Source organism: Euprymna scolopes, chromosome 24 (assembly GCF_053919585.1).
Source record: "Euprymna scolopes isolate OS-2025 chromosome 24, ASM5391958v1, whole genome shotgun sequence".
Taxonomy (NCBI): domain Eukaryota; kingdom Metazoa; phylum Mollusca; class Cephalopoda; order Sepiida; family Sepiolidae; genus Euprymna; species Euprymna scolopes.
Window position 1 is genome coordinate 33,842,593 of NC_136505.1, and position 13,539 is coordinate 33,856,131.

At 31.6% G+C, this 13,539-nt stretch overlaps 1 protein-coding gene across 2 annotated transcripts in view; it reads left to right on the plus strand.

The window, feature by feature from the left end:
• Nucleotides 1–13,539, plus strand: part of LOC145246653 (protein inturned-like) — a 223,613-nt gene that overhangs the window by 119,504 nt on the left and 90,570 nt on the right. For both annotated transcript variants that reach the window (XM_080108361.1, XM_080108360.1), the window contains exons 13-15: nt 721–809; nt 5,944–6,056; nt 10,748–10,842. In XM_080108361.1, coding sequence (XP_079964487.1) covers nt 721–809; nt 5,944–6,056; nt 10,748–10,842 — 297 coding nt within the window. The remainder of the gene's footprint in view (nt 1–720; nt 810–5,943; nt 6,057–10,747; nt 10,843–13,539) is intronic.

Below are 13,539 nucleotides of genomic sequence, written 5' to 3' on the forward strand. Positions count from 1 at the left end.
TGACTTTCATACTAGTAGTTAAATAATTGAAATTTATTTAAATAGTTAAATAACTAACATTAATTTAGATGACTAAATAATTGACATTCATTGAAATACTTTAATAATTGACATTCATTCATTTAGTTAAATGATTTTTATTAATTTAAACAACTCAATAAGTAACATCAATTTAAATAACTTTATAATTAACATTAATATAAATAGTTAAATAACTATTTATTTAAACTAGCAGGGCTTGTGGAAATTCCACAGGGGACATTCATATGTAATATATTGATGTTGACATTCTGTAGATGTTCAGTGTAAATGGCGACGCCCTGATATTGCTCTAGTTCTTTTGTTAAGACTGCAAAAGTATTTATCTAAGCTAGCAGGGACGCCTGGCGTAGCCAGGTTGTAATTAAATAATTGACTTTCATACAGATAGTTAAATAATTGAAATTTATTTAAATAGTTAAATAATTAACATTAATTTAAATGACTAAATAATTGACATTCATTAAAATACTTAAATCATTGACAGTAATTAATATAGTTAAATAATTAATATCAATTTAAGTAACTTAATAATTAACATTAATATAAATAGTTAAATAATTCACATTAATTTAAATAAGTAAATCATTTTTCAGAGAATTACTTGTTCAAATAATCTTCAGAATTGTTTGTTTAATAAATTTTAATTCCTCTTTTTTTTCTTATTTTATTTTTTTTTAGGTTTTCTTCTGCAGCTGACATTACTTTCGGTAACCCTGAAATATTTGTGGTGTCTTTGGATGGCATCAAATCTTCCAAACTATTTCTAAGTAAGAACTTGCGATTGTCTCAGATGTCCAACTAAATTTTTGTTGAGGAATGTTAAACTTTTTTCTTAAAAACATTTTTTTTTGCTTAACATAATATCTATTTATTACACTAGGTCTCAGTGTTTGTATTATTTGAATTATTTGGGATACTGTTCTCATCTTGAATGTTATTTTTACAACGTTTCGGCCGATGTAACCTCTGACTTTCTTCAGGTCTATCTTGTTGAACCCAGGAATCTTTCTGTTGATTTCGAGAATCTTTCTGTCAAACTAGAGAATCAAGATGGAATTTTGAACAGATTGTGCTGTATACACATTGCACCATTGATAAATAGTTAAATATTTAACTAAATATTTGCAATTAATTTAAGTAGCTGCACAATTAACATTAATTTAAATAATTAAATAATTGAAATAACTAAATAATTGACATTAATTTAAATAGTTAAATAACTGACATTTATTCAAACTAGCGGGACCTGTGGAAATTCCATAGGGGAAATTCATATGTAATATATTGATGGTGGCATTCTGTTGAGTTCACCGTAAATGGAGATGCTCTGACATTATTGTAGTTCTTTTGTTAACACCGCAAAAGTATTTATTTAAGCTAGCAGGGACGCCTGGCTTAGCCCGGTTGTAAATACATTTAAATATGATATTTAATACTTGCAGATTTTGTATATATTATTATAGAGTTAATGTTCTATCGATTTTATATATTATAAAGTTGTGATTGCAAAAATATATCCATATGACTTGAGAGAATCAGCTTGAATCAAAACTGAAACAAAAACTTCTGAATATATATATATATATATATATATATATATATATATATATATATATATATATATATATATAATAAGCTCTATCTCCTATTTGGTTTTATCGAGCGTTTACATCTGGCTGAGATAACTTAATAAATATTAATTCTTTAATATTTACAATATACTTTAGTTTTACCATCTTGGATCATTTTGGTAAATTTAATTGTAATTTTTATTTTATATATATATATATATATATATATATATATATATATATATATATATATATATATATATATATATATATATAAATTGAGTTCCTTCAACTATAATCGAAACCGAAACCAAAACTTACAAAAAATTCATGATAAAATTATTTATAAAAAAAAATAGATTACTGAATGCCATCAGCTATAATTGAAACCGAAACCAAAACTTATGAAGAATTCTTGGTAAAATTACTTATTACAAGAAACGAAAGTCCATAACAATTAAACGACACTGACTCGGATGTAAGCGTGACACACAAAATAAATAACACATGCGCTATCCTATTACTATGTAAATAATAAAATAATTGACATTAATTAAAATCGCTAAATAATTGACATTAAGTTAAATAGTTAACATAAATATAAATAGTTAAATAATTGACAATAATTGACAGAATATAAGGAAAATAAAATAAGAAAAAACAATATTTTCACACTAGATAGCTTCACCTGATGCTTTTGTTGTGATACAGAAGATGACAAAATTAAAATAGTTTATTACAGTTTGCCTGATATGCTCTGAGCGCTACATGCAGGAATTGCTTTTATGGCTTAGAATAAGGCCTCATAATCCATAATTTTAGGTTTATCTTTTTGTATATTGCTGCTGTGATTAAAAAAGTTAGGACAAACACTAATAATGGTTTATCTTTATGATTCAGTTGCGGCAAACGAGTAGTCAGTGAGAGTTGTGTAGGCTGGAAAACACATAAAAATTGAAAAACATTGGTCTCTTCGATTTGCTAGCCGGTCGCTTTTTGATCAGTTTAGTTCGGCCCAATTTTTTTTTAAAATCCAATTTTCACCCTAAACAAGACACAGTGCCACTTTGAAGAAGGGGGCTACTATCGGGGTTATAAGTTGCTAGGGTATTATGATGGGAGGTGAGTAGCAAGATGTTTGTTAACATTACACTTGAACTTCTGCATGTCAGTACAGTTGGGAAAGCAGGATCCCGGAAGGGAGTTCCAAAGTCTAGCAGTTCTGGGGAAGAAACTATTGGAGTAAAAATAAAAAATTCAATTAATGTAACTGTTTTGAACACCTACGCATTCTCAAAAGTCATGTCCATTCCATGATTTCGTCTGTGCTTACAATGTAGTCACGCACTCCACAGGACAAAAATTCAATTCCAGACACGTGAATAGTATCAATCAGTCCGATGTTATGCCTTTTTTTCTTCTGGGTGTTATCTTAGGTACACCAGACTCATATTCAATAAACCTGATTTTTCATGATTGTCGAGGGTCTTGCAATCCCCCCCCCCAAAAAAAAAAACCTCCAATGACTTGTGTCTTTCATACGGCAAATGGTTTTGGTTGCTCCTGCAGAATTATGACCTATTTTGAACTTGTGAAGCATAATTTTTCGAATTGGACTAAATTGCATCTTTATCTGCTCAACTGGCGAATCACACATGGAGTAAGGAAATACACGATGTATTAGCGCACGAACTACTGGTAAAGTAAGCGAGACGTTGTTCTACATACAGGTATTTTATCATTGTGTCATACTAAGCCATATCACTTCTATTATTTTAAAACAGCAAAATGGGTGCAACTACACTATGATACCGAAATTCAAAATTTTTAATATTGAATTTCAAGAAAAACTAACGGTCTGCAACCTCTATCTCACAGAAGAGATGTTGCGAGTTTGTCTCTGCTTTATCGTTATTTTCATGGAAAGTGTTGGACTGAGCTTCAATCTATGGTCCCCCCTCGCCAAACTTTCACAAGAAACATTCGACTAGCTGAAAACACTATCAATAATTCCCCCCACTCTTTATCTGTGCCTAAACCTAAACATAGATTCCATGATCAAAGCTTCTTTCTTAGAACTGCACGCCTGTGGAATTGTCTTCCGTTTTCCTGCTTTCCAGCTGTCTATAATATGGTTGTCTTCAAGTCCAACGTGAACAAGTTTTTGATGAGCCGTTCCACTTAAGTTAACAAATTTACCGAACTTCCATTACTATCGATTACTATATTGTCCTTTTGACTACTGTACACTCTTTAACCCTTATCCTTGAGTGGTCTATCGGCCTTGATAAGTGGTGACGCCTATGTAAAAAAACAAAACAAAAAAAAAAACTAATTAATTAATGCAGTAATTAAGAAAAACGATACGATAGAAAAAGAATATTATTAAAGAAAACATTTTTTAACGAAAATTTGTGAAAATGAAAAAGTGTTACTAAAAAAACGCGGGAGAGTTCCAAATGGAGGTAAATAGCGTGTAACTATTACCAATTTTTTTTAATAAATTGTGTGTTAACAATCATAAATGCTTTGTTTTTAGAATAACTGAGTGACTTCCCTTGTTATCATATTCCACTAGCGGAGGTGGGGGCGCCCGGCTTTGCCCGGCCTTAAAATATGCTTAAATATGATATTTTAATTTGCCCAGGTTTCGTATATATTATTATAGAGTTGTGATTTCAAAAGTAAAAAAAAAACAAAAAGTATTTGAGTGCCATCAGCTAGAATCGAAACCGAAAGCAAAACTGTAGCATTCAAAGCTGGTGATGTTTCCACTGCACCAACGTGACACGCATATGAACTGATTAAAAATAAAGATGAATGTACAAAATGTATAACGATTTTTTCAATTTTGACCTCTTTTTTGACCCCTTAAAAACTATTTTTACTGGCCCAATTTTTTTAAAAACTGCAAAAGTATTTATCTAAGCTAGCAGGGACGCCTGGCGTAGTCCGGTTGTAATTAAATAATTGACTTTCATACAAATAGTTAAATAATTGAAATTTATTTAAATAGTTAAATAATTAACATTAATTGTATCATAAAAGGATGGTTCATAAAAATTCAATTATTTGATGCCTCTAGCACCGCTCTGTGACTTTTAGTTTCGGAACAGATATAATTTGAAAATATGGAGACAGACAGACAGAGACAGACAGACAGACATAGTGAGTTTTATAAATTAGATATACCCCAAGAAATATGGCAAGCGTTTTTTATGATGAAGATCGAAAGCTTGTACTTTTTTTAAATAATGCGGTAATATTTAAGTACTTCTGACATATGCTAATTGCTTTTAATTTCAATTGACACAAAAAATCAGTAGATATCATTGTTTTTTTTAGTTGATTTTTTTTGTTTTTTGAATTTCGCTATTATAGTGTAGTGGCACAACAAAACATATAGCAAGTTCTGCATATGAAAACAATGACATTTTTACTATGATAAAAAAGTAATAGCAGAAACCCTAGAAAATGACCTTCGGTTTGTAGAAGAATGTGACCGTAAATCGATCATAAAATTTAATGCTACTAAGACTAAGCTTCTTTCCTTTAACAGTTACAAAAAGCATTCCCAACCAACAATTTCTATGACAAATAACACCCTATTGAAGAGCCCATCTTTCTAAACTTCTCGACCTAACATTCACAGCCAACATGAATTGGAACAAATGCATTAAGGACATTGCCAAGGCTGCTTAAAAGAAGATGGGCTCCGTCTACCGTGCTAGAAAATTGTTCCCACCAAAGAGCATCTTACATCTTTACAAAGTCGCAATTCGCCCATGCATGGAGTATTGTTGCCATATTTGAGCTGATGCATCTACCACTAGTCTTTCAGTCTTTGATAGGATCTAAAAAAAGAGTCTCAAATCTAAAAGGTCCCACACTGTCAGCCAAGCTCCAACCTTTGTCCCATCGCCTTAATGTTGCATTCCTGTGCCTGTTTTATAAATGCTATAACAGAATGTGCTCTGATGAACTCGACGTACATACCTTTGACTGATCAAACAAGCAGCAAAATCCCACCCCTTCACTGTTGAGATCTCTAGATATCGTAAAGTTTTCTACTCTAATAGTTTCTTCCTTTAGACTGCTAGACTTTAGAAGCCCCTCCATGTTTCCTGATTGCCTGACTGTACTAACCTGCAAAAATTTAAATGTAATGTGAACAGGCATCTCATTCCCTGTCCCCTGTTAGACACAATCCTAAATAGTAGCCCTTACGTTTCAAGTGGTCATATGCTCTGTTTGAGGTAGAAAGAGAATAAAAAAAAAAAAAATAAATAAAAATAAGACTTTACAATGTTTTCAAATATTATTCTTTTAGCTCCCGAAGATGGCTACCTTCCTGGAAAAACTGATGAATGTGTTGCTCACCATGGAAGTCAGAGGTCATACGGTTCTAATGACTCATGCAATAGTAGAAATAGTGCAGAAAAAGTAAGTTGATTTATTATTTTATGACCTTTTAGAAATGACTCATATTATTTGGAATTTTTGAACTACTGTTCTCATATATATTATTTAATTAATTGGAATGTTTATTGAGATGAGTATTATTTATTTATTTATCTATTTATTGCGGACTGTTATCCTCATCTTTTAGTTGTTGTTTCACGCCGTTTCGGCCAACTATTCCTCTGGCCTTCATCAGGTGGCAACCGCGGCGGGATAGGAACTCTGAATCTCCTAACTGCATTCTTGGCCCTGTCGGTGGGGCATTAGAATGCGCTGACTGCCCCCTTGCAGAGGGTAAAAGTCCCCCAATGGGGGTCCTGGATATGACCTTAAACTATATCCAGTGGTGAGGCCCCAGCTTGTGGGCTTTGGGGAGTGTGGAGCCACCCTTTAATTACCATTGCTCCCAGGTCCACTCTGACCCGGAGTGGTAGTACCTGTTTGGTTCCCAACTATGGGTTGAATAGAAACCGACGTGAAAACAACAAATATATTCTATTAAAAAAATTTTTCTTCAAAATCTTTGGATTCGGCATAAAATGACCCGAAAAGGGTTGATATGCCGTAAAACAAAAATAACCAACCTAACTGCATTCTCAGCAATTACTGCCTTCCATAGTTGTTTTTCGTCTCACCACGTTTTGGTCAACTAAGCCTCTGGCTGGCTTTGGGTAGGATTGAAACCACTATCTTCAGACAATTCTAACCTGGAACCGTAGAGATTCAATGTCTCTACTATGCTACGGGCCCCTTTGGAGACGTTGAAGAATAAAACAAACTTAATAGAAGTGATATGGCTTGCGAGAATGACACTGAAGATGAGAAGAGTCATCCGAATAATTTGAATTTATTATTGATTAGTATTAATTTTAAAATTCATAGTTGACATCAAAAAATCATTGTGTGAAATTTGAATTTCAATAGAAAAAAAACGACGGTAGTTAATCTCGTAAAACAACTTCATTTGGTATTTCTGAATTTTTTTAGATAAGGATTGATAATTTGTATTATTTGGACTAATGCTCTCATCTTGAGTTATTTCCAAGTTTCAGTCCAACCTTCTTCATGTCTATATTGTCGAACTCGGAAATCTTTTTGTGAAACTTAAAAGTTTTTCTGTCGGATGTAACCTTTGACCTTCTTCAGGTGTATCTTATCAAACCGGGAATCTTTCTGTTGAACTCAGGAATCTGTACGGAATTTTGAACAGAACCCTTTATCTAATTCACGGGGGTAACATGCTCTCATTTCGTCAGCCATGACTGGGTTTTAAGTAATTCATAATTGTATTTTGAGTAACGCCTGCACTACGGATTGAACCTTCAATTTCCAGAAGAGTATAACTTTACAACTGAATTTTACCAAGTACTTTATCTACTACACCATGGATCATCGCAAGATGAGAACAGTAGTCTATAACATCCAAATAATCAATCCTCATCTCAAAAATTCAGAAATGTAAAGTAGAACATGTTCAGAACAATAGCAATTAAATTAGTGTTAGGATAATTGATCAGAATCTGGAATCAGAACTTTTGGAGAAATCGATATTGGTATTGGAGTCAGAAAAATTTGAGACTAATTTTTGATTCTAAAATAAATTCTTTTACTTATTAGTATTTTTTAAATTTTAGCATAATTTCTTGTTTCAAAAACAAATAATTTACTTATTTGAAAAAAATTTTTTTTTTCTGTGTAAAATTTAATTTTTGATTTCTGGTACAAATAAAAAATATAGATAAAAATCTCACAATGAGTTTATATCAAAATCTTGGATGCGATACATAAAGGGGAAACATAAAGAAGTTTGTCAAATTAAAAAGAAAATTATATCTAAATTGAAAAATAGACAAGGACTCTACACTAATCCCCTACCTTAAATAAAATCATACATTTTAGGCAATTTTAGAATCGGAATTGGTAATTGTATCGGAATTGGGAAAAATATTGGAATTGTCCTATCACCTTAGCAATACAAATGGAAAAATTGAAATTGCTTAAAATATCTCAATAAGAAAGAATCTTTAAAAAAATTTAAAATTTGACTAAAAATTAGAAAGTTATGGCTATTTTTGTGTCTCGCACTATTGGATATTTTTTCCTCTTTAAGCCTATATGCATTGTATCATATTTTCTGCATTATTTTTTTCAGTAAGAATGCCGTATATTTATTAAAACAAGATTAAGCAATGAAATTTGCAACGTTAGTGGATGTTTTGTACAAGGAATCAGAATATGCAACTGAAAATTTACTGAAATTAATGGTTTCCAAGTAATCTACAATAAATGCACATAAATATGCTACATTTCCTTAAAAATTCCACATATTCATTAAACGCAAAGAGTTAGAGAACTCAAAGGTCTGGTTACTCAGATTTAGGGTTAATGGTATGATCCATGTAAGGGAAGGCATTTTTAGGAGATGGGCTTGTCTCTCAACCATAGGGTTATTGATAGGATAGTTATTTTTTATATTAACTTTTCAATTTGAAAAAAATACCAAAAGATTTGGAGGGTTAACTTCTCTAAAAGGCAAGAATGGCCAGTATAGGGGGGGGGGTCATTTTATGCTAAATTTGTATGCAAAACTGATCCACTAAATTCTAATTTATTTTTTTTTCCGACAATATATTAAGAGTATTTAGGCAATTTTAGAATCGGAATTGGTAATTGTATCGGAATTGGGAAAAATATTGGAATTGTCCTATCACTTTAGCAATACAAATGAAAAAATTGAAATTGCTTAAAGTATCTCAATAGAAAAGAGCTTGATGGCCTAAGAAAGAATCTTTAAAAATGTTTTTTTAATCTGACTAAAAATTAGAAAGTTGTGCCTTAAATGATTAGATATTTTTCTCTTTATATTTTGTCATATTTTTACCTTATTTTTTTTTCAGTAAAAATGCTATATATTTGTTAAAAGAAGATTAAGCAATGACATTTAGATATTTTGTGTAAGGAATCAGAATATTTACGATTAATTGGAATTGAGAATTGGAGCTTTTGGGAGCATCGGAATCGGTATTAGAATTAGAAAAAAATTGAGCTTAATTTCCGGTTCTAAAAACGATTCTTTTATTTATTTAAAAAAAATATTTTTTGTGTAAAATTTAATTTTCTATTCCTAGCACAAATAAAAAATATAGATAAAAATCTAACAAACTATATTTAAAAATAGATATAGACTTCACCGCTACTGAGAGCTTACCTTTTTTTAGGTGATTTTAGAATCATAATCGGAATCAGTAATTGTATTGGAGTTGAGAATATAAAATAGGTAATACACCGGAATCGGGAAAAATATTGGAATCGTCTAATCCCTAATGTGAATACAAATTTTTCTGACTGATAATTCAAGAAAAAGAAAATATTTTTAATGGTATTTTTTTACGACCTGGCCCAATGTAGTATAAACCCCCCCAACCATACCATACCATGTTAAGAACGGCTTTCGAAAGCCCTTCTTAACATGGGGAGTTTGGAGTGTTTATAATATGCTGGGTCACGCCATAAAAATTTATCTTTTTTAATTGCATAGAATAAATGTCAAAAAATATTTTCCCATAATTTAGTTGCAAAGATACTTTTAAACTTTCTGGACTAAAGTGGTTTCATTTTGGTTAATTTGAGTTTTTGTATTGCCTATTGCGTTAGCTTATTTTCTTTTACCTTAAAATGTAAGATACTAACGTGAAAGGCATTTAAAGTGGGGATTAGTTTCGTATATAAATCCAATGTAAAACGATCCCCAATCTCTGGACGGTTTTAACGTTTTAGCTCTACGCATTCCAATCTTCTTCACGTATCTTTTCTTTTAGTCACACTTTTGAGTTTAAAGAATGCTGATGAGGTAAGTGGGTGTAGCATTATGAAATTGCATAGAAAAATGCGAGCATTAAAAGTAATATGGTTAAGATTAAACATGGAAAAGTAAAAAGGACTGGTTGTTAAAACTGGAAAAGAAAAAAACAAGATATTCTAATAAAAAAATATAAATTTATAACTTAAAATATTGCAGAAATTTATAACTTAAAATATTAAGAATTTTTGAAAAATTATAATAATCAATTCTAAATTAATACTGCAACTTCTTGCTTAAACTAACCTTGTATGAAATTTTAGTTTTATATCCTTATTTTCACACACACAACGTCTAATTTGGTCACACATCTTGTATCACCAGGTATAGACTATGAAAGAACATATGATCGATATATACATATTCTTCTTTATTTAATAGACTGTAGTGTTAGTTTTATCTAAAACTAGCACGGGAAACCTGATGTTGTCTGAGATTGAATGAAGATCAACATACTTTTATTGTCATCGAAATCAGTGAAATCGCCCATCATTTTAATCAAATCGATTGATTGCTGACTCTAGTTAGGGACCCCCCCCACATAGTGTACCAAGAGGAAGTTTCACATGTCTCCACATTGTGACTTAGTCTACAATACATTGTAGTCTACATTGTGAAATTTTAAAAAATATCGGCCGAACTGTTTCCAAGTCCATAGGGAACAAGCTCGCACACACAGTTCCTTTTATATAAAAGTAAAGATAGAGATGTTGTTTTTACATCATTATTGTGTAAAAGTGGTTTCTGTTATGCTAAAAAATTATTAAGATAGATTTTTTTTAATTGCTTTTTATTCTCTCTCTTTTCAATTTAGAGCAGATTCCCATCTTTGAATGGGATTTTTGACATGACTGGTCTGAGCCAGAGTATTGCCAACAGCCCTAAAGTTGATCCACCAAACTATAACAGGTACAGCATTTATTTTTACTTCATAACCTTGAAACAGAACTACCTAGCATTCCACAGGTGTCACATTTGTTCGTCTGCTTTACAATAGATTATGCATACTGCCCGGGTTAGTATTGAAACCAGGTGTTACATCAATTTTTGTTTTGTTGAAGTGAATGCTTTCACAACGGCTACAGAACTCAACTCTACCCGTGAGTAAACCACAAGTGTTCATACTAACACATTACTAAGTACTACTAACACATACTAACACATTACTAAGTACTACTAACACATACTAACACATTACTAATTACTACTAACACATACTAACACATTACTAGCTACTAATAACACATTACTAACTACTACTAACACATACTAACACATTACTAACACATACTAACACATTACTAACTACTACTAACACATACTAACACATTACTAACTATTACTGATACATACTAACACATTACTAACTACTACTAACACATACTAACACATTACTAACTACTACTAACACATACTAACATATTACTAACACATTACTAACTATTACTAACGCATACTAACACATTACTAACTATTACTAATGCATACTAACACATAACTTTAATATTTCTCCGCACATTATACCTTCAAAAACTGGTACTACCAGATCAGGCTGTCTGAAGATACTTGTTTCCTGATCTAAAATGCACCAAACATTGATGTTATTGTTTTTTCCCCCTTTGCAAAACTCAATCATGTTCTGTAAAACCAAAAACAAAATAACAAATTTCCCCTAAAAACAATCAACCCAAACCAAACAATACGAATAAATATTTGAAGATATAAAGACCTTGAACCATAAAAATCTTTTAAAAATTTACAGCATTTGGGATTATAAAACATGAAAAAAGGTTGATATGCCGGAAAACAAAACAAAACAAACTAAACATGGTGAATACATTTTAATAAACTTCAGTCAATAACTTGTCCACCAAGTTTCACCACATGTATATTCAACAGTCTTTGTTTTAATAAATTTGAAGATGAAAAGGATGTTGTAGTTTGCTTAAAGCATTGTGCGTAGTGTGAAAGGAGCTGTATTTGAAGGCTATATCAATGTGGTTCATAGAAAACACCGTGAACACGAGTTCGTATATAAAAGAATAATGACAATATTAGAAGGAATTTTCAATTATATCACGTTTATTTACCAACATAATGTGTCGTACAAGATGATAAGTGTTAATGTCCCTAATTTTCCAGAGTATTATCTCTTCTTCAGGGTAGAAAATAAAAAGAAACGTATACAACTGTTCAGCAAGGCATTTTTTTGTCTGTTTTATCTTATTTATTTATTTATTTATTTATTTCTGGAAGTCAGTGTCACAAGACTGGCTGTCAAATCAATTTCCATGATACGAGTTTTAATGGAAGTATTGCTAGGAATTATTGTTACTTTTATTTAATGTACATAAATGATGAATTTTTACCGTATTACGCTTAAAGTGTATTAATGACTGCTGTATTAGTGTTGTGTCATATACAGTTTTGGGTAAAGTAAATGGTATAAGGGAGGTCACTCTATGTGTGCTCGGATTAGTTCCTTGCCAAAGTGTACACATCAGTATGTATATGCGTACACGCCTACATATCTGTGTGTACTCACACATGTGCATGCACACATGTACACACGTACACATATATATGCATATATTATCTTATTTTAATAATTGACTTTATTTATTTTATAACAGTTTTATTTGTTTGTATATTTATTTATTTTCTATATACTAATTTCTTTATTTATTCTATTTGTTGTTTATTTATATGTATATATACACATATTTTTGTCTTGCTATTTATTGATTATTGATATCTTTGTTTTATCGTTATTTCTATGGCAGGTGCTCGTCTGAACTCCAATCTCTGGTCCCCCCCCCTCGCCAATCTTTTACGAAAAACACCCGTCTAGCTAAATCCACTGTCAAAAACTTTCCCCACTCTTTATCTATGCCTAAATCAAAACGTAGATTCCATGAACAAAGCTTCTTTCTTAGAACTGCACGCCTGTGGAACTCTGTTCTTTCTGCCTGCTTCCCTCCTGACTACAACTTGGATGTCTTCAAGTCCAAGTCATAGTTGCACCAAAAGAAACTCATGCTGACTGTTTGGTGGTCTGCGACCGGTCGCATCCATCACAATTTTTTGAATGCAGATGAAACCATTACAGTGGTAAAGTACTGTCAACAAATGGATGAAATGCATCAGAAACTTCGACAACAACACCCAGCATTAGTCAACAGAAAAGGCCCAATTCTTCTCCACGACAATGCCCGACTGCACATTGCTAAACCGACCTTGCAAAAGTTGAACAAATTGGGCTATGAAACTCTGTCTCATCCGCCATACTCTCCAGACATCTCACCTACCACTTTTTCAAGCATCTCAACAACTTTCTGTATGAGAAATGCTTCAAAAACCTAAGCGCCTAAACGGTATTAAAAATGCCTTCAACGATTTACTTGCCACCAGAATGCAAAATTTTTATGTTACTGGCATAAAAATATACTTGTTTTATGTTTGCAAAAGTGTATTGATTCTGATGGTGCTTATTTCGATCAATCAATTTTTGTTTGCCGGGATATATTCGTCTGAATTAAAAGTTAAAAACCGCAAGAAATTTCTTGTGAATCCGATAAATCTCATAATTTTGTAATATATATATAT